This window comes from Dama dama, chromosome 15 (genome assembly GCF_033118175.1).
Source record: "Dama dama isolate Ldn47 chromosome 15, ASM3311817v1, whole genome shotgun sequence".
In the NCBI taxonomy this organism is placed as follows: Eukaryota; Metazoa; Chordata; class Mammalia; order Artiodactyla; family Cervidae; genus Dama; species Dama dama.
Window position 1 is genome coordinate 47,103,162 of NC_083695.1, and position 20,074 is coordinate 47,123,235.

The 20,074-nt window shown below is 38.5% G+C and overlaps 1 protein-coding gene across 7 annotated transcripts in view; it reads left to right on the plus strand.

Moving 5' to 3' along the window:
- MARCHF8 (membrane associated ring-CH-type finger 8) overlaps positions 1-20,074 on the plus strand; it is a 110,600-nt gene that overhangs the window by 64,212 nt on the left and 26,314 nt on the right. For all 7 annotated transcript variants that reach the window (XM_061162040.1, XM_061162034.1, XM_061162036.1 and 4 more), the window contains one exon: positions 17,384-17,434. In XM_061162040.1, the coding sequence (XP_061018023.1) occupies positions 17,384-17,434 (51 nt within the window). The remainder of the gene's footprint in view (positions 1-17,383; positions 17,435-20,074) is intronic.

Below are 20,074 nucleotides of genomic sequence, written 5' to 3' on the forward strand. Positions count from 1 at the left end.
CTAAAAAAAGAAATAGAGTTCTATTTTTAAATTGTTTATTGCTGATCATTGATGTTTCTCATCCATCTCATTAGAATATTAAAAATGTAAGTTGTGATTAGATGAGATTTTCTCTGTGTTGTATTTGAGGAGGTGTACTTCCTTTGTTCAGATTTTCATGCTGTTGAATATCTGTACTTGAGGTGTTCTCAGATGTGTGTCTTACTCTGTCTCTTGCTGCCCTTTCTTCTGTGATGTACTGAAGAAGAGTCTTCAAACTAGTGTGTCCAAGGCTGGGAGGCGTGTGCAGTTTTTCCAAAGAGCAAACAAGCATGGGTGGGCTTAAGAGGATCTGTGTTCATATCTTCCTTTTCGACATATACTTGAGCTAAAACTACTCCTATGAGTTTTCCACTTGCGTCTCCTTTTCTACTTGAAGAAAGGAGATGCAAGTGGAAAACTCACTCAGCAACATTGTCTTAGGAAATAAAAACCTCAAGCCATCAAAGGGACAATCAGAATTACTGTTTTGGGGAATCTCCTTTTACTAAATAATCAAATGACTGTGTGCCTGCCTGGTTATTTTGTCTCTTCCTGTCTTATATAAACTATATTTCTGAGGCTTCAGAAGTAGGGTATGTTGGCCTGTGATTACATGTTCTGAACTCAGATACACTATAGACACAGGTTGGTATAAAAAATACCTTCATCTCTTCCATCCCTCCAAAATGCCATTCTCCAATGAAGATTTTTTGAGGGAGAAACCTTTAAAATCTTTAAGAGCAAAGCAAAGGAAACTTCAAGTGACAAAATGGCTTTTTAAAAAACTGGTACTGATGAACCTATTTGCGAGGCAGAAGTAGAGACAGAGACATGGAAGAACAGATTTGTGGACACAGTCTGGGGAGTGGAAGGGTGGAGGAGAGGGTGGGACGAATTGAGAGAGTAGCATTGAAATGCATACATTAACATACATAAAATAAATAGCTAATGGGAAGTACTGTAGACACAGGAAGCTCAGCCCAGTGCTCTGTGACAACCTGAAGTGGTGGGTTAGGGAAGGGAGTGGGAGCAAGGTTCAAGAGGGAGGGGATGTGTGTGTATACTTACGGGTGATTCATGTTGTTGTACATCAGAAGCCAATATAACATTGTAAAGCAATTATCCTCCTATTAGACATAAATTTTAAAAAGTGTAACTTATTTAAAAATAGCTGATTTTTTAGCTATTCTTGGTTCTTAATTGCTAGGATGGTCATTAGCTATAGAGTAGTGCACATTTGAACAGCTGAAGTAGCACTCGCTAGTGAAACCAGTTGTTTTAAATGTGATGTTTCTTGTATGGAATGTTTTCTTGGTCTATACAGTTTTTCAAGATATTCCAGGTAAAATATGAGGGTAAAAATGTTTTTACATCTTTCTGATAAAATGTATGTCATTCAGTAAAGTAGTTAATACCTCTTTTACTGAGTTATATCATGAAATATCTATTTCAATTATACTTAATTCTCAGAAAATAATTTATATTTTCTACCTCCTATTAATAAAAAATGAAATTTTATTCTTGCTGCCAGACTGATTTATTTTTATAAGTGTTGTAATTACAGTAAGTTATTAGTAATTTCACCTTGTATATGCTCCACACTATCTCATGTGGTAGAATGGAATTCATAGCTTACATAAGTTTTTAGATCATAACAGAAGCACATGATTGAGTTCTCCTGGAAACCTGGTTATTGGCCCAAGCCTGATTCCTATGTGACACCCAATTTAGACCCTAGTCCTTTAGACCCTAGTCCTTTACACCTTTAGACCCCAGTCCTAGTCCTTAAGTCTGACTTGACTTTGCCCAAATCACATATATCTTCATTCATACATTTTATCCTGGCCAACACTACTTCTGCATTGATTTTTCCAGCATTGAGGAGATTTAACCTGCTATTAATATAATTTAGATTAAAAGTGCCATGTACTGTGTCAAGTATTCAAGGATCACTTAAACGCTGAAGAATGTTATTATTGTGAGACTGTGTTTTTCCTCTCTTTAAGTGGGTTCTCTTTAAACTCTCTGTAATGTGTATGTTCAATAGAGACTCCATTCTTCCTTGTCATTCTCCATTCTCTTTCTCCATGGGTGGGTGGTGGTGGGTAGATTTGTAAAAGAGAAAGAGAGAAGCTAGCATCTCTGTCTCTGATGTGGCATTCAAGAAATTCTGCTATGTAGTTGTTACCAGTTAGTTGTTTACCTGTTTATATCCCATAGTAGAGTATGAATTCCTTACTGGTAGGGATGATACCTTCTTCATCAACAGAAATCCCTTGTAACTAAGGATGGTGCTATCCATGTTTGAGTGAACATACACTCAATCTTTTGTGAATGATAATTGTAATGCCTAAACACATATTTATATTTTCATGTTAAGATAGGTCAAAAAATATATAAGATGGCAGTTGGAAAAATCTAGCAAATTTTTTTTGTTTAAACTTCCTGCCAATATATCTGTTAGAACTTCCATAGCTGTGGGATTCTCAATTCTTCTGTTATAAACCTGACCTATTCTCCAGGTCTCTGACAAGTTCAGTGGTTTGAAAGCTAAGTCATTTTAATTACTGTATGATGCACCCTTTATTAGAAGCATTGTGGTCTAGAGCAATGATATGATACTGATGGCTTCAAGAATGCTCTTCAATGTGGCATATAAAGAAAAGGGTCCTAGGTAGAAAACTATACCAGTGTCTGAGGACATGGTTTCCAGCTGAGCTAGAATCAACTGACCAGGTCAGGACTGACATAGAGATAATGTGGAAAGGTTCCCACAGGGGTTCTCCCTCAGGCAACCTGTTAATAGCTGAGGAAGTCCAGTCCTCCTGAAATGCTCAGATAAGCTTATAATAAAGGTCAGAGCAAACGGGATATCTCATTCAGAGTTTTGGGCAACATTTGAGGGACCGAGTTTCGAGATTATGGGGAGTAAAAGTTCATCAGATGCAAGGTCTGATGAACAATGGCAGAGCAATGGCAGAGAATTCACCAATCCGTTGGGTGCTGACTGCAGGCAGGCAGGGTTATTGATACTTCCCTTTTATAATTCCTACTGCTTCAGGGATGTGTGATTGCATTTGTCTTAAGAGTTTGAAGGTCTTGGTTGGAATGTCAGTAGTAAGGAGAATACACATATCCTCAAGTGTGGACTCTGCATTCTGTCTCACTTCAGTCTCTCTTTTCTACATTTCATGTGGCACTATGATCATAGAATCAAAAGTGCTCTGGGGCAGCCCCAACTTTGATGCAGAGTTCTTATGAAAATTGAAAGGACTTGCCTGACAACTGTTGCCTTGCCCTATTTCAGAATTCTTACAAAAACTTGGCCCTCCATAATCAAACCTTTCACCTCACACACCCAAAGGGAATCAGAATTCTTTATGAAATACTTGGAATATGTGTGAGTCCATCACTTGTATTAACTGCCAGGGAGGCTACTCTGTGGAGAAATACCTTTACCTGTATACACGTAGGTTTTAAGGTCTTCAAGGATGGTTCTGTCAGTGGTAATTTTAAACCCAGTGACAGAGATATTTGAAAAGAGGATATGAGTCAAGGAATAGATGATAGTAGTTGAGAGACAGTAAGAACAAACAAAATGATAACTCAGTAAATTTACTTTACAGTTTACAATATAGAAGAAAGTGAATTGGTGACCATGGTGGTGATTTTCTTAAAACTGGAGAATTAGTTTATCACATAGAATTCATGTATTACTTCACAATTCCTTGTGCCTCTCTGATGTTTTATCATGGGGAGAATGTTGAAAACCCTTTCCTGTGTTAAATATGTTTAAGATTTGTTCACCTAAGCCTTAGCCTACTAAGGGAGGACATGGAAAACTCAGGAAAATGTGAATGACACTATGTTCCAGCACCTTCCCTTGTGAAGTTTTAGTTTCTTACAACAGTTCCAGGCCCTTCATGTAGAAATTCTCCCTTTACAATATAGGCTCAGTCCTCTGTATCCATAGGCTCCACATCTGCAAAGTCAGTCAACTTTGGATCGAAGATATTTGAGAAAAAAATTCCAGGAATTTCCCAAAAGCAAAACTGAATTTGTCACAGCTATTTACACAACACTTACATTGTATTAGATATTATAACTAATCTAGGGATGGGTTAAGGTATATGGAAGGGTGTATATAGACTATATACTAATACATTTATATAAATAACTTGAGCATCTGTGGATTTTGATATCCATGAAGGTCCTGGAACTAACCCTCCGTGGGTACAGAGGGACAGCTATATATACATATTATCATTCCTGGAGTAAGGAGTAGAAGAAGCCTCCGGAACCTAGGGTAGATTTATACATGTATGTGGGCCATAAGAAAGAGTTTTAATAACCTGGTTAAATGCTAATGAAGTCATAATCCTGCTACCAGCTGACTGATAGTCTAGGGAAAATTGATGTCCGTGGTATGTTTTGTTAATGCCATCATGATGGGCTTCAGGGGTGGTTGATCCAGCATACCAGGGACATACGTGAAGACCTGGGTTCTATCTGTCCATCTGCTCTGCCATTAATGGGGTTTACTTCATCTCAAGGCGGATTTTCACTGATGTTGTAGTTAGTTGTCAGCCTTCATGGCTGTACATGAAAAGAGGAGCTGTTGCTCTCTCTGAGGCTGAGAACGTATTCCCTGGGTGCCTCCTGCAGATCTCACCTCCTGAGCCAAGAAGAGGGTTCTTGCCAGTCCACCTGCTCCAGGAAAAAGTGCTGAGGTCAGCACCCTGAGATGGTAAATGGGGAGAGAGGAATACTGAAGAGAATTGGGGCTCTGTTGAGGAGGAAGATGGGGAGGCAGGCTAATAATACTCACTTTAGTCATTTTATTTTAATGCTACTCTTTTGATGTCTATTATGCCATAAGGTTTTTGAGTTAAAACTGTTTTTTTATGTGGCCATGTCAGATGTCTTTCTTTTTTACTGAGTAGTGTGACTTCTGTTTTAGGATGGCAGAATGAAGCCAAATTTCAAAATATCCGTCCTTTTAAACTTAACTCTATGAACAACAAATGGATAAAAAATTAGCAGAAATATGCTAGCAACAAATTCAAAGAACACAGCTGATGGTCAGTGAGAGAAATGAAAAGTCTCCACAAATTCAGAGGGTTTGGCTCAGGGTCATTCTTAGCCTCTCCCTGGGCAGAAGCTCTATAAGAGAAAAGGAGAGTGAGCAAATACTGCAAAATCACAATCAGGTGTAGCAGGAGAGCAGGTGAGGACAGGCAGTGCTGTGCTGTAGGAGCACTGGGATTTCCAGGAGACTGGAAACCCTGCCTGGGTGGTTCTCTCCTGTGACAAAGACAAGCAAACTGGAGATCATCACTTTGAGATGTCCAGGCTGGGAGAGAAGTAGAAAAGAAAGGTAGAATGACACTATACCCTGGTGCTGATTATCTACATCAGTAAACCGGGAGTTAACAGGACACCTGACAGAAGGTAGCCTTGATAAAGTCGGTCTCTGGAGCACAGTAAATGGAGGAAGGGGCACAGAGTGAGCCCAGGGTGACAGGGCTCCCTTATCTCACTCATGATTGAGGTGGGGGTGTGCAGGGGGTTGTCAGGATTAGGAGGAAAGGGAATGATTACAAAGGAACAACCTGATTCTGATGGGAATGCAATCTCACAAGGATTGCGGAAATTGGAGAATGTTAGAATACATCCCTGGGAGAAGAGAGCAGAGTGAGGCTGCTTGGAGCCCTAGCCCCAGCTGAGCTTTCTCCTTCGTCACACTCCCGAACTTCCCTTCCGATCAGCACACCTGCACAAAGCCGCTAGCCGCTGAGGATATGGCTGGGAGGGGACGGGTTCCCCTGGACTGCATAGTAACACCAACAGAAGTGCTCCACAGAACGTCCTGTGAGGAATGTCCTGAGCCAAGCAGAAGACACGGCCAGGCCCCTGCACTAAGAGCAAGGCAAAGAGAAAGGCACAGTGCCTGAGGAGGAGAGATGCAGTCTGTTCTGGAGGAAATAATAATTTCCCTTCAAAAAAGAAGAGAATTCCTGCATGAGCTATTAAGAACCTGAGTTTCATAGAACATTGGCTCAGAAATGATGATGATAATAAAATAACAGAATGAGGTGGAAAGGGTCAAATGCAGAGCCAGGGAGACTCAGCGAGAACCAGTTTGCAGAACGCACAGAAGCAACTAGGAAAGGAATAGCCTTCTCTAGTGGCTCAGTGATAAAGAATCACTGAGCGACTAAACAACTACATCAACTCCTTATAGATCATTTTTTAGGGCTTCCGTGGTGGCACAATGGTAAAGAACCCACCTGCCAGTGCAGAAGACATGGGTTCAATCCCTGGTCTGGGAAGATCCCCTGGAGAAGGAAATGGAAACCCACTCCAGTATTCTTGCCTGGAGAATCCCATGGGCAGAGGAGCCTGGTGGACTGTGGTCCATGGGGTCTCGAAGAGTCGGACATGACTTACTGACTGAACAACAACAGCAAAGGGATGGAATGATCATGGCTGAAAAATTAACTTACTGACAGAACGCAGTCTTGAGAAATTCGGTGAGTGCAGAAGAAAAAAAAACGAAGATCGAAACAGGTGAAAATGATAGGCGTGGCATTGGAGTTCCTGGAGGCAGAGCTGAACTAGAAGTATGGGCCTTCAGTTTTTCTGTTCAAGTTCCTCTTGGAATTAGGTTTCTTTTTTGTTGCAGAAAACGGATCACTTTAGACAGCACTTATTTGGAAATGTATAAGCATTGACAAATGGTGAAAATGAATGTTCATGTTCTTCCTAGAAGAATACCAATGAGATGAAAGATTTATTTATAGCCTGAGAGACCAGGAAAATTCCCCTTTGAAGCAATTTGTTTCCTGGCAGTGATACTAAAAGCTCCCCTCCCCCACCACACGACGATTTTCTGTGCTTTGCAGGAACTGGTCTTTTGTTAAATGTAAATCCTGACCTGCTGAGCTCAGGGCAAACTGCTTTTCCTACAACCAGAACCCACTTTGTAGGACAGGTTCTGTGGAAAAAAAAATTTGTGTGTGTGTGTGTTCTGTCAGACATCTATGGTTAATCATTGACATTTTCTACATTAAAAAAAAAAAATCTCTCAAGTAAGTCCGGGTGATAGGTTATCATGAAAGAAGAGCAAACAAATCCACTAACATTTACTTTAGTTGACCAGAATACTGAACTTTCATGTCTTGCATGTCACCAAGTATGGTTTAGAATCCTTACACTATAAATTGCTGTGGGTAGTAGTGGATCGTAGAGCAGAAATTGGTTGCTGGAATGGACTTGTCATGAATTATTCATTCACTACCTAGTTCCTAGGAAATCAGCTGGAGGAAGTGGTTAGTCCAGTTTGATCACAGGAGTGGTATGCCGCGGGCTCCAGCAAGCCCTCACAAGTCCGGCAGCAGGGACTGTGTGCTTCTGCTGGCGGCTGTCGGGCGGCAGCTGCGGTGCACTGCAGGCGGAACCAGGGAGCATGCTGCTGGCAGAGAGCTTCCCTGAGGACTCCCTGATGCTTCTTGCCAGAAGATGAAACTTCAGGTAGGAGAACTGCCCTGCTCGCAGTGGCCGGATTTCTCATCCATCCTAGGGATGCCAGTAGGCCTCATGGAACAAGACTACATAGAACTGGAGTTGCATCAAGGGTACCTCATTAGTAAGGTCGCCAGCTAGAGAGGCTTAGCAGTTTATTTCCATTTTTCAAGTGTGTACTTTGTTTCTGACAAAACTGTTCCTTGAAATTGTGAAAAGTATTCTTGCTTCAAATACACATGTAAGTCTATAAGTTATAGTATATTTTTTAATGCTATCTCCTACTCCTGGTGTAAAAAACGTGGCTTTTAAAAAAAAAAAATGGCTTTTTTATTGACTTAATATTGGTCATATAATTTAAAATCATGGAACTATGGCTTTAGAAAATCATGAGAAAGACCACTTAGTTTATACTGTGAGTGAGTGCAGCTGCAGAGTCCATTGTGTTTTCTAGAGGAAAAGCACCTTGGTCCTTTCTGCCGGATCATTCATTCTGGGAAGGTCTTTTAGCTTCTCATAAGACGGAAAATGCATAAAGGATAGAACAGTAACAAAGGGCCTTTGTTCTGTCTGTTGGTATTATTTACTGTGTGTTTGTGTGTCTGTGTGCGTACACTGTCTCGCTCTTGCCCTATCTTTCTCAGTAAGCCAGACATGTAATTTCATTTGGCAGGGACATTCTAATGTTGCCATTTGCATGTCTGTCTTATTTTGTATGGATGCTCTGTCTAGTGACTTTGCTGAGGCTATGAAATGCTCTTGAGCTGGAGGGACAAAAATAGTAAAGATGCAAAAAGTCAGTCTCCAGGAACCTGGGCCAAATGGGATATATGTATTTGATCATGAAATACTATTTATATTTTGAAACTCTTTAAGTAAGCAAACATCCCTTAAACACATGCACTGTGAGCTCTGACACAATCAGAGAAGATCAGCAGTCTCCTTCTGCATCATTTCTTAAGCTCCACAAGAGAAAGGGATCTTTATTTTGTTCACTCGTCATTCCCAAGGGCCTGGAACAGTATAGGCACATAGTGGTTGATAATTGTGTTCCCTAAATGAGAACATTCTATACTAAAGAATGGTTAGAACCATTCCTACAAAGGTTGTATAGTAATCACAGTGTTACAATTTCTGTAACTTTTAAAGTAATAAGTAGTATTTATTATTAGTCATATCTATATGTACTGTAAACTGGCATAAAATTACACATGAAAATGAGTGAATAATTTATTATTAGTCATATCTATATGGACTGTAAACTGGCATAAACTTACACGTGAAAATGAGTACATAATATTCTGAGCCAGCAAAGAGAATAAGCTGAAGCAACAGTTACTCGAACATCTCAAAAACCCAATATCAGGGAAACCGTTTTATAATAACTTTTATAAAGATATAGTCTGAATTTTATTGATAAAGGTTTTTCAGCTGACTTCAAGGATTTATGTATTTTTGGATATATAAAGAGTTTTAAAATAGCAGGAATTAAAATTGTTCATTTTACTTTATATTCAAAAAATGAAAATTACTTAATGGAAAAATAGATTTGAAAAGGATTATTTTCATCAATACATTATTAGGGATATAATCATGCCATGTCACATGTAACATTTTAAAAGGTATTGAATTTATTTGTCTATGTCAGAGGCTTTTTAAACTATAAACCTGTTTATTCATGACTTCTAGGGTAAGTTTAAGATGGCAGTGTGTGTGGTGCTGAGTGGAACTAAGCAGGACAACGTATTCCTCATAGATAATATCACATTTGAGAGCTCTGTGCAATGAAAAGAAGTTATCTCTGTTAACCTCTCTCTCCTCCCCACTCCCACACAAATCCACTTTATAAAGAACAAAACTAAATCCAGAAAACACAGATGAATGGCCCAAGAACAAATGGTTGGTTAGCTGATAGGGTTTTAATGCTTGACAAGCTCAAATTTTTTAGTTGCTTGTCACTTTATTGTTGTCACAGTAAAGTTTTAAAAAATGAAGAAGATAACCACACTATTATGAATTTGGACTGTATTTCACTGAAGGCAACTATTTTGCATTACTTATTGCGTTAGTCCACTTGTTGAAATACAGTTTTAGAAATTGTAGGTTTTTCACCATTTTTTTTTTCCTGAGTTAAAATTGTAATGACTAAATGTGCCCTAAATTTTATTTTAAATTTGAATTTTTTTGTAAAATGATATTTTGTGCTGTTTTTGTTATTCCTTAAAACTGCCTAGGTTTTGCTTTTATTTTTCAGGTAGAGATTGTTGCATAATTTTTCTAAATCCTTTTTACCACTTTGTTAGTCTGCTTGGGCTGCCTTGATAAAACATTATGTGTATAGAGACAGGGAAGGATCTCTTTGTCTTTCCCTTCTCAAAGGAATAAGCAAAATGTGGCAAATCCAAACAATAGAATGTTATACAGCCGCAAAAAGGATAAAGTATTGATACATACTGCAGCATCAGCGAGCTTTGACAGCATTATATTAAGTGAAAGAAAGCAGGCGCAAAAGGGCACATTATTTTTTGTCTGACTCCATTTATGTAAAATATAGAGATAGAAAGCGATAAATGATTGTTACTGAGGGGCTTGAAAGAGAGGAGTGGGGTTCCATTTTAGGGGAATGAAAATGTTTTAGAACTAGAGAGTGAAGATGGTTGCTGCACATTGCAGGAGTACTAAATTTCACTGAATTGTGTACTTTAGAATGGTTGAAATGATAATTTTTCTATGTGTTTCACCACACACAAGAAGAATGAAACAGATAAGATGAACTTAAAAGCAGAAAAAATATTTCAGGAAAGGGTAAAATAATAACTCTCATGAACACATATTAAGGAGTTTATTATATTCATGTGATATGAAAGAACTAAGTTGATGCCTCACCAGTTCAAAGGAAGAGTCAAAAGAGCATCAATTTATGTAAAGGAAATATTGAGAAAATTTCAAATGAAGATAAAACTGGTTTTTCCATGGGGTTGAGGGATAGAAGTCAAAGTCACTCTCAGATAGGACATATATCAGGTATCTACAGTGTAGAAAGAATTGCACACAGCTCAGTAGTTTTCCACTGAAACTCAACATTTTTTCCTTCTCTCTTTTGATAAAAAAAAAATAAAATCTCATAGAAGAATTACTATTAATCAAAATTAAGATACTATTATATTTGGCCTGATGATTTATATATATGCACAGTAAAAGTTAATTTCTCTTACAGTCCTTCTTAAGTTTGCTTTACGGTAAGTTTTTCTAAGGAATATCAGATTGGATCTTTTAAAGCTTCATTAATTGTGGTCCTAACTGTAGGATGCCAAGCCAAGAACTTGCTCTCCAATTTCACCTACAGTACCTATAAAAATTTCTGATTTCTTGAGATTTCATAAATATTTCAAGTTTTCCAGGCCTGCCAGGAAGTGGCTTTCCTTCCTTATCTGTAAGGCTGGAAATCCTGTAAGCCAGTTTTCCCAAAAAGGCTTTGCATTCATGGCTCCGAGAATGCAACCTAAGTTCCTGAAATGTGCGTTATCGTATCTGATTGAATGAACACCATCCTCAAATGTGAGCTTGGTTGCAAATTCAGTGTTTCCAATTATGTCCTGGTAAGAAAGAGGACAGATCTTATTGAAACCTATGCAGATAACTTTATTTCTATGAAAATAGGAATATGCAGTAAGAGTTTCTGAAATCTGGAGGGCTCAGACAGGAAGAATAAGATCATTGACAGGGATTATTTTGTTTCAGTTTATGAAAGCAGAGTCTATTGAATTGTGAGTTAAAGGAAAGAGAAAGGGCTTCCTTATATATTTAGAAAATAGAACATTCAGACAGTATCAAGAAAGCTTAAAACAAAACTAACAATATTCCAGCAATTCATTTAACCTTATTCGATTAATTCTTATTCCATTGAATCTTGATAAGAGTTCTGGAAATCATGACCTAGTCCACTGGTGTGGTCTCAGGGTTGTTTAAACGATGCTGTCAGAAGGCTGTACTGAAAAGTACCTGGCAGAGTCCTTTTCAGTGAGCCTCTGACACAGCCATCCAGCCTGTAGCTGATTGCAAGGGGTTTCAGGGAAACATCAGACTAAAATAAACAAATAGAAAGTATTTGTAGATGACAGAATACTTAAATGGCTCTGCTTACTCTGTTAGTGATCCTTTTAAAAATGAAATATTTGATGAGAGAACTTCTTTTAAGAAGAAATGTAACTGGCAGGGAAATTTGGTTATTTCTCTCACATGCAAAGCACGATAATTAAGTCAACCCTCCAATTTTAGAGAAATAATTATAAACACAATTAACTCTGTGTTCAAAGAATGCAGTGAACAGTATATCTGGTTTATAAAAATGAGTGAGCATAAACTTTTCAGAGAAAAAATCTTGAGATATAATAATCCTTAGATATTAACATACCATGAATACAGCACAGATTTATCAGGACTGTCAAGTAAAGAGATTCAGTAAGCCTGGAATAGGTCCTAAACTTTATGTATATTAATGAAACTCTATAGTAAGTGTTGGGAATCCCTAACTGAAAACCATGGCCTAGATGATGCTAGATTCAAATATTTAAAGTAGTGACCAAGTTAACATTAAAAAACCAGAAATCACGTCTGATAACAATGATGTAGTATAGAGCATGAATATATCTTGCTCATGAATCTCTTGTCACTCATAACTTCTTATGCATTTCATCAGTAGTAAATCAAGTAAACTGAGTTTCAGTACCTCTCCCTTTATAGGATAAGAATACAAAAAAAGATACATTTTTGTCATTTTTCAGGGCCCTTTGGGAAATCTCAAAGATAGGTTTAGGAGCAAAAGATATCATGGAATTTTTATTGTATTTTATTTTACATTTAGGATTTGATTTTGTGTAGACAAAACCCAGAAGTTTTCAGGAGATTTGAACATTTAAAAGAGAAATCAGATCATGGGTACTTGGAAAAGCAATGACTACTCATTTTAAAAGTGATGATAAACATTATCCACCACTGTGAGCTTAGTAGCTTTTCTATAATTAAAGATTCTTCTGATACAGTTGATGGTCATATTAATGAGTGTGGTTTTTTTGATATTGCATAGTACAATGTGTTAATCTTGGAGATTTGCATAATTCAGTGAGCCAGTAATTTCTAAATGGCCAGTGTGTGATGTTACAAAGTCATGCATGGTTAAGATATTGTTTCAAAGAAAGATTGAGCAGTTGATTTTACTGGAGTATTAAAAGTTCATTAATGTCAGAGTCTGAATCCCAGGTAGTTACTGAGTTTTTGTGTAGTACAAAGTAATATCCACATTTGTTTCATGATTATTAAAATACATACTCCTTTTCTAACTTCATAACTGTATAAAGCCAAAGTCTTTACTTCAATCAAAACAACATATCAGAGGAGATTGAATGCATAAGTAGATATGAGAATCCAGCTGTCTTCCATTAATTAGACAATAACAAGATTTATAAAAATGTAAAAATGTGCTACTCTGCTAGCTTTTTTTGTTTGGAAAAAATAGTTGTTTTTCATAGAAATGTTGTTTAACTGGGTTTATTATTGCTAATTCTAAATGAAATAAGAGATTCCTATTTTTTAAATTGTCCATTTTAATTTTGAATATAGTAAATATCCATAGGTATAATCCACATAAACAAAAGGTTTTTGGAGTTCTCAATAATTTTTTATGTTGCAAAGGAGTCCTGAGACTAAAGGTACTGCTGTATCCCCTGGCATGGCATATATATTCCAGGGTGGAGGAGGGCAGGAGGAATGCTAGAGAATGGAATAGCAGCTGCATCAGGAAAGGAAAATGTGCTCCCAGAAAACATCAAGGGTAATATCTTTAGAACTATCTTACGTATTTACCCTTAACTGCAAAATAGTGTGAGAAAGTGAGAACTTTGGGTTCTGTTGTTGCTCAGAACAATGTTGGAGTTCTGCTGGAGATGATGGATTTTGGTTAGATAGTTACCAATGTCTTTTACACATAAATTGGGGTGTGTGTGTGTTTAATGACTTAACTGGTCATGGTCAGAGTTTCAGGGAAGTTCTGTCATTTGACTGTTTTGTGCAGATTCCCCAAGACTTGCTTAGACATCTCACTTCTTTGTCTTCTTGTTAATTCTTGGCTTCTTCCATGGTGTGTTTGGTCTCAGTAGGCTCTGCCCCCAGGTCCATTTTATTGGAGTCACACATAGACTTGCAAAATCATTGACAGAACTGATTAAATTGGGAAATGTCCCATGTTTTTCAACAGAGATTCTCTTTATCTTTGTGATTTGGTAACTACTACTCAACATTAACAAAACTTTGCTTTCTTATACCCTTAAACTGTTTTTCTCAAACTTGTTTATCAGTCTTGTTTCCTGACTGATTTATTTATTTGTATTAATTCAATTATGAGCTCACTGCCATCTTTTAAAGAGAAATTTACTTTGTCAGGAGTCATGATTCACTTTAAAAAAAAAAATGAGTCAGAGCCTATATGGATTATTCTGGCCCAGGATTTACAATCAGACTTACATCTTAAAATGTGGCCTGGGGGCCGGCAGCATGGAGTCATCTGGGAGCTCATTAGAAACACAGAATCCCAACTGTCCTCAGGCCTAAAAGTCTGCATTTTAGCAAGGTCCCTAAGTAATTCAAATGTACAAAGTTTCAGAAGGACTGGTCTGAGAGAGGCAACAGATGAGAAGAGGAACTGTATTCTGAGAAGTTTTCTTGTTTAATGTAGAGAAAAAGAGCCCATAAAGAGAGGCAGAGATGAGAGTCAGCTGGGGAGGTGTGTGGTATGATATCTCCGTGCTTCCTTGAGGAAGGAGCAGGCAGTGAGGCGCTCTCCTGTCAAGATGGTGGTACCCAGTGAGCAGTGATGGAATGTATTAGAGACTGTGTGAAGATAATTTGCCAGGGTTTTTATCACTTGGGCACTGAAGCTTAGTTTCAGCTTGAGCTGCAGTGAAACTCTCTCTCTGTTATTCCTCATTCCAGTTCTTGATATTGATGTTCGGTAAACTTTCCTTCTTCTCATGTAGAAACTTGATGTTCTTTGACTGTAGGAGAGAATGATGTCACCCACTCTACCCACTGGAATTTATGTATGTGCTTTTTTGTGTCATTCTTTGCCTCTTCCCTAGTTGTACAGTCCTCAATGAAACACTATTTCAAGGCACTTCTGTGATAATGTTACCATTGGTGCAGGCCTCAGAGTTAGATTTATTTTTGTCAGTATTCTGTGCCTGATACAGTTGTTTGTATATGGCAGTCACATAGTAAATAAATATGGAATGAATGAGAAACTGATTTGAATGAATCCTGGAATTTGCTTCCTTTCAGTTAGTGCAAATAAATGTGGCAATGTTTTTAAAAAAACTATGGTCTATTGGAACTGAATTGTTAATTTCCTACCAAACAGTGGAGAAGCAATACCAAATATCGAGGCTTTAAAACATCTGTATCTTCTGGTGCTCTGGGGCTAGTTATTTGTTTTTACCCTATAGAATACTGAATTCTTCTAACAAGGAAAACAGGATAAAGTTTGCATCATTAAGGTTATTTCTCAAGTTCATAAGGTAAAGAGCAATTTTTAGATCTCAGTCTTGATTTATAATGTTACCTAGCTTAACAGCTAGGCTCTCCCCACTCAGTACCATTCTCTATGGAATAATGGATGTTGGGAAGGTCTAGGACATGAATTATTGCTGCTTGGAACTTCTCTGTAGATTTCCATATGGTATTAAACTGGCTATTTCTTGTAAGGTGGCCGGTAATTTGATAGCAGTTATAATTGGTTTTCTGTACAAATAATACAAAGCATATGGTATCTTTGTTTTAATTTAGGAGACTAAATTAAAATTTAGTAGTAAATTGCCAGTAGATGAGCCTTTAAGTTAGATTTGCAGCAGTGTCCTGTGTTTGTCCCTAGTGCGTTCTTGACTCATGAATGAAACTTCGATGTTTGTAGATTTACCTTTCATGTGGACTCTCATTTTCCAGAGAAATAGATATTGGTGATATATTGCTAACACCTTGAACATTGTTTATAATTTTATTCTTTTCCTTTATAGCTAGCTAAGTGATGAGCTTAAGACCAAGAAACAATCCATGAAACTAAACACTTAATAACATTGTCATGTTGTTTTACATTTAAGAGATATGAACTTCTGTTTGTACTCAGATTTATAAAGTAAGGGAGAATATAATAAAATCATTCCCCAAATTACACAAACACACTGCTATGAAGACAAGACAGTATTGCCAAAACATGTGCTGAGTGGCAGGCTACTCGTGAGGTCTTGAAACGTTTCTTCAGAATCATTTTAGTGATACCAAGTGTACAGAAGCAAAGTGTGCGAAAGTCAAAGCCATCTGTGACTTGATGGATTGAGGGGAAGGAGAAAATCAGAATTTTCTTGGTGGCCAGCTTTCTTGAAGGAGAGCCGTAGTGGAATGGAATCAGCTCTTCCTCAAAGGAGTTTTTATATGATCCAACCGCTCCTTTGTACTTCTTTATGATAAAAGAATTCTGCCTCCATCTCAGCATTTTGTGGTCTTTGCCGTGGTTATTTTCTGGCATGTGAACTGAATGGAGAAAAGATAATCTTAAAAATACACATAAGATCATCTCTTCCATTTCCAGTAGTTTTTTTTTTTTTTTTTTTTTTACTCATTTGATTTAGAGCAAGCCTGAGTGGATGCAGGGAAAGTTACTGTATTATTATTATTTTTTTTTTTTTTACAATTTTATAGTGTGGAATATTGCTGTATTCATATGCTAGGGATATCATAACAAAGTACCATAGACTGGATAGTTAAAACAACAGGAGTTTATTTTCTTATTGTTCTGGAAGTTTTAAGTCCAGGATCAAGGTGTCAACAACAGGTTAGGTTTTTCTTGTGGACCTCTTTCCTTAATGGGTAGATAAATGGCTGTCTTCTCCCCATGTCTTCTGTGTTCGTGTATCTGTGTCCTAATTTCCTCTTTTTATAAGGACACCAGTCATATTGCTTTAGGGCCCGACCCTAATGGCCTCATTTTAGTAGTTTCTTCTTTAAAGACTTCCATCTCCAAATGTAGTCACATTCTCAGTATTTAGAGTTAGGGCATCAACATAATTGGAGGTGGGCGGGGTAACAATTCAGTCTATAACAATTATGTATCAGGGAGGTCAATTTAAAAGCAGAAAGACCAGAAGGAAAGTTATTCAAGAATTCCAAGTAAGAAATGAAGGGAACATAAAGGCATTGACAGTAGAAACAGAGATGGGATTTGAGATTGAGAGACACTGGTGGGGAAGCATTTGATAAAAAGACTTTGTAACTTGAAGGTAGAGGAGAGTGAGAGGGAGGAGACTAGCAGGACTCTGTTTTCTCTAATCCAGGAGGAGAGATAGGCTTGAGGGAGTAGGTGTGAGCTGTGGAGTGTCCCTGCAGAGTATTAGCACTTTTCAGCCATCCTTTGTTAGGGTCTTTTGTCCCTGTCTTATGGCAGCTCCTCATAGCATGGACCACATCATACACAACTGAAGACACAGTTTAACCCCTCTGAACCTCCTCTTGAATGCTTCTTAAGATATGTATTGCCCTCATATTTTTACAGTTAGCTCTAAATTCCTGTCCTTTTCTTATTAATAAGTTCCTTTAGGGAAAAGACTTGTTTTATTCATATTTGCCAAATTCTCCAGTGTCTAATAGCTGGCCCTGTACACAATAGTTGGTGCACAGCAAATTCTAATTGAGGGAACAATTTGTTAGTAGAATTGTTATGTTCAGTTACTTGTTTGCCCATTTTAATCAAAACTTGATGCCTTAGGTAAAGTAAACCTGTTTGGTTTTCTTGCAGAATGAGAAGACTTTGGGACATTCCATGAGTCATTCAAGCAACATTTCTAAGGTAGGGTGCCACTGAAATATGTTATTTTTATAACGGGGTTTTTATATTCTTTTATATTTATACCTGGCATGTGTTTTATACTCTTTTCAAGACATAAAGATCTCAATACATTGCTTTAATCTGCTCTGGAACCAGATTATATGTGAGGTATGTAACAGTCATATTTTTCTAGGGAGGCAGTTCTGAGCATGTGTTTGAGGGGAGTGAGTAATAAGAGAAAACCCTATTTCTTCCGGTAGAAATAATTTACTTCCAGGTAAAAGAATTCTCAGAGAGCTATCAGAGAATCTGTCACCTCAATTAGGAATGCATTTGAGAGACAGTAACAAAACAACAGTTCTACTGACTTAAATAATCATGGATTTATGTGGTTCTGATGACAAGATGTCTGGAGGTGGATGGTTCATGGCTGATGTGTTGTTGCTCACAGCTGTTGCCAGGGACCCAAGCTCTTTCTGCTTCCTTTGTGCCATCTTCCTTGGCACACTGTCATCCTCTTTGACACCTTATGGTCTTGGGTTGGGAGTTGGACCTTAGCTGACACTGTAGCTTGTGCAGTCTGTCAGCTGAGAGTGACCCTTTTCAGTCAGAAGGCAAAAGCTTTCCCAGAAGCTCCACTCAGTTGCCTGACTTCTGCTTACATCTCACTGGTGAGAACTGGATCACAAGACCACTGCCAGCTGGAACATGGCTAGGAAAAGGAGGGCAGAGAGGGCGAATCAGCCAGCCAACAGCACCTGATCACCTGTGGGATAGTCAGTTGGGTAGTCTGTCAGGAGTACGTCAGATGCTTGGGGTGACCCCAGAGCCTACAGACAGTGTCTCCCATGCCGTGAGCTTGCTCACATGCCCTGCTCATCTCTCAGCCCAGACACAGGCGCCGACCCACCCCTTGTTCGTGTAGCTATGTCTGTGAAGGTTCCTGGCAAAGGTGGACTTTCTCCCCAAGTCTATGTCAGGTCTGGACAGTATGGCAAAACCTGGCCTGCTGTGCGGTGGTACCTCATTACTGTCAGAGTGAAATGGCCAGTTTTGACTTCTGACTTTTTGAAGGAGCTGTCCAAAATGTTCCTCTAGACACAACTCTCCAACAGTGTCTAGAGGAACATTTTATGGGCTTGGCACAGACCTGGGGTGTGGGCCATCTGAGTTCGGTGAGGGTTTTTAGGGTAAGGTGAACAAAGGTTTACCAGACATGTGACTTTGAGTAAGGACACTCCTCTCAACTTTAATTTCTTGATGAGTAAAATTAGGATAATAATAGAATCTTCAGGCTTATTGTGAATCTTAGCGGTGATGTTTGCCAGAAGCCATGTGACAGCTTCCTCAATGTAGTGAGTCAGTAAATAAAGTGACTCTTACTAAACTTGGTTGAACCCTGAAGACCTTCAACTGATTGGATCAGGATAGTCTTATTATTATTTCACTGCTGATTGAAGAACTGCAGGCAGGCTTTGTTTTATTGCATTTCACTTTATTACACTTTTCAAATGTTGCATTTTTTATAAATTGAAGGTTTGTGGCAACCTTGCTTTGAGGCAGTCAGTCAGCACCATTTTTCCAACAGTATTTGCTCACTTGTTTCTGTGTCACATTTTGGTAATTCTCTAAATACTTCAAGCTTTTTTGTTACTGCTATTGTATTTGTTATGGTGATCTGGGATTGGTGATCTTTGATGTTACTACTGCAACTTGCTGAAAGCTCAGGTGATGGTTAGCGTTTTTTAACAATAACGTATTTTTTAATTGAGGTATGGCTTCACTGATAGCTCAGTTGGTAAAGAATCCACCTGGAATTCAGGAGACCCCGGTTCAATTCCTGGGTCTAGAAGATCCACTGGAGAAGGGATAGGCTACCCACTCCAGTATTCTTGGGCTTCCCTTGTGGCTCAGATGGTAAAGAATCCGCCTGTAATGTGGGAGACCTGGGTTTGATTCCTGGGTTGGGAAGATCCCTTGGAGAAGGGAAAGGCTACCCACTCCAGTATACCGGCCTGGAGAATTCCATGGACTGTATAGTCTATGGGGTTGCAGAGAGTCGGACACCACGTGACTTTCACTTTGTTTTTCAGTTATAGTGTTACTTCAGAGTTAATGGAGAACTGTGAAAGCCCAAAGCTTTCTTCCATAGAGCAGAAAGAAGATCTGGGCTTCTTGCATTTCCACAGCAGGAATTCCTGCACACTTCACTGGGATCAAAAGAAAACTTCAGTAGTGGGGAGTCTTGTTTGCTTACACAACTAACTTCCCAGTGATCCCATCAGCACGAAATTTTGTTGCAAAAGCCTCCTTAAGTTTGTTAAGAGATGAACAAGTTAAATGGGGCTGAAGAACAGAGGGCAGGATTGCTATGAAACTTGTTTTTGAGAATGCAGTTCTTTCTTGTTCTATTTATAAAACAAGCCTGTTATTTGAGGCTACTTTTAGGCCACGACATGTAAAACTCTTGTCTTCAGTGTAGCAGACATACTTAAGCAGACGCTTCCTACCCTTGAACTAGAAGATACAAGGGAAGGTCAGTCTGTGGACAGGTTATGCTACCTGAGATTCTGTCTTTGTCAAGACTTTTCCTGCCGACTCGGCCTGTACCCAGGTTTCAGGGTGGTCTGCCCGTGTCAGTCACGTGCAGTCTGCGTTACA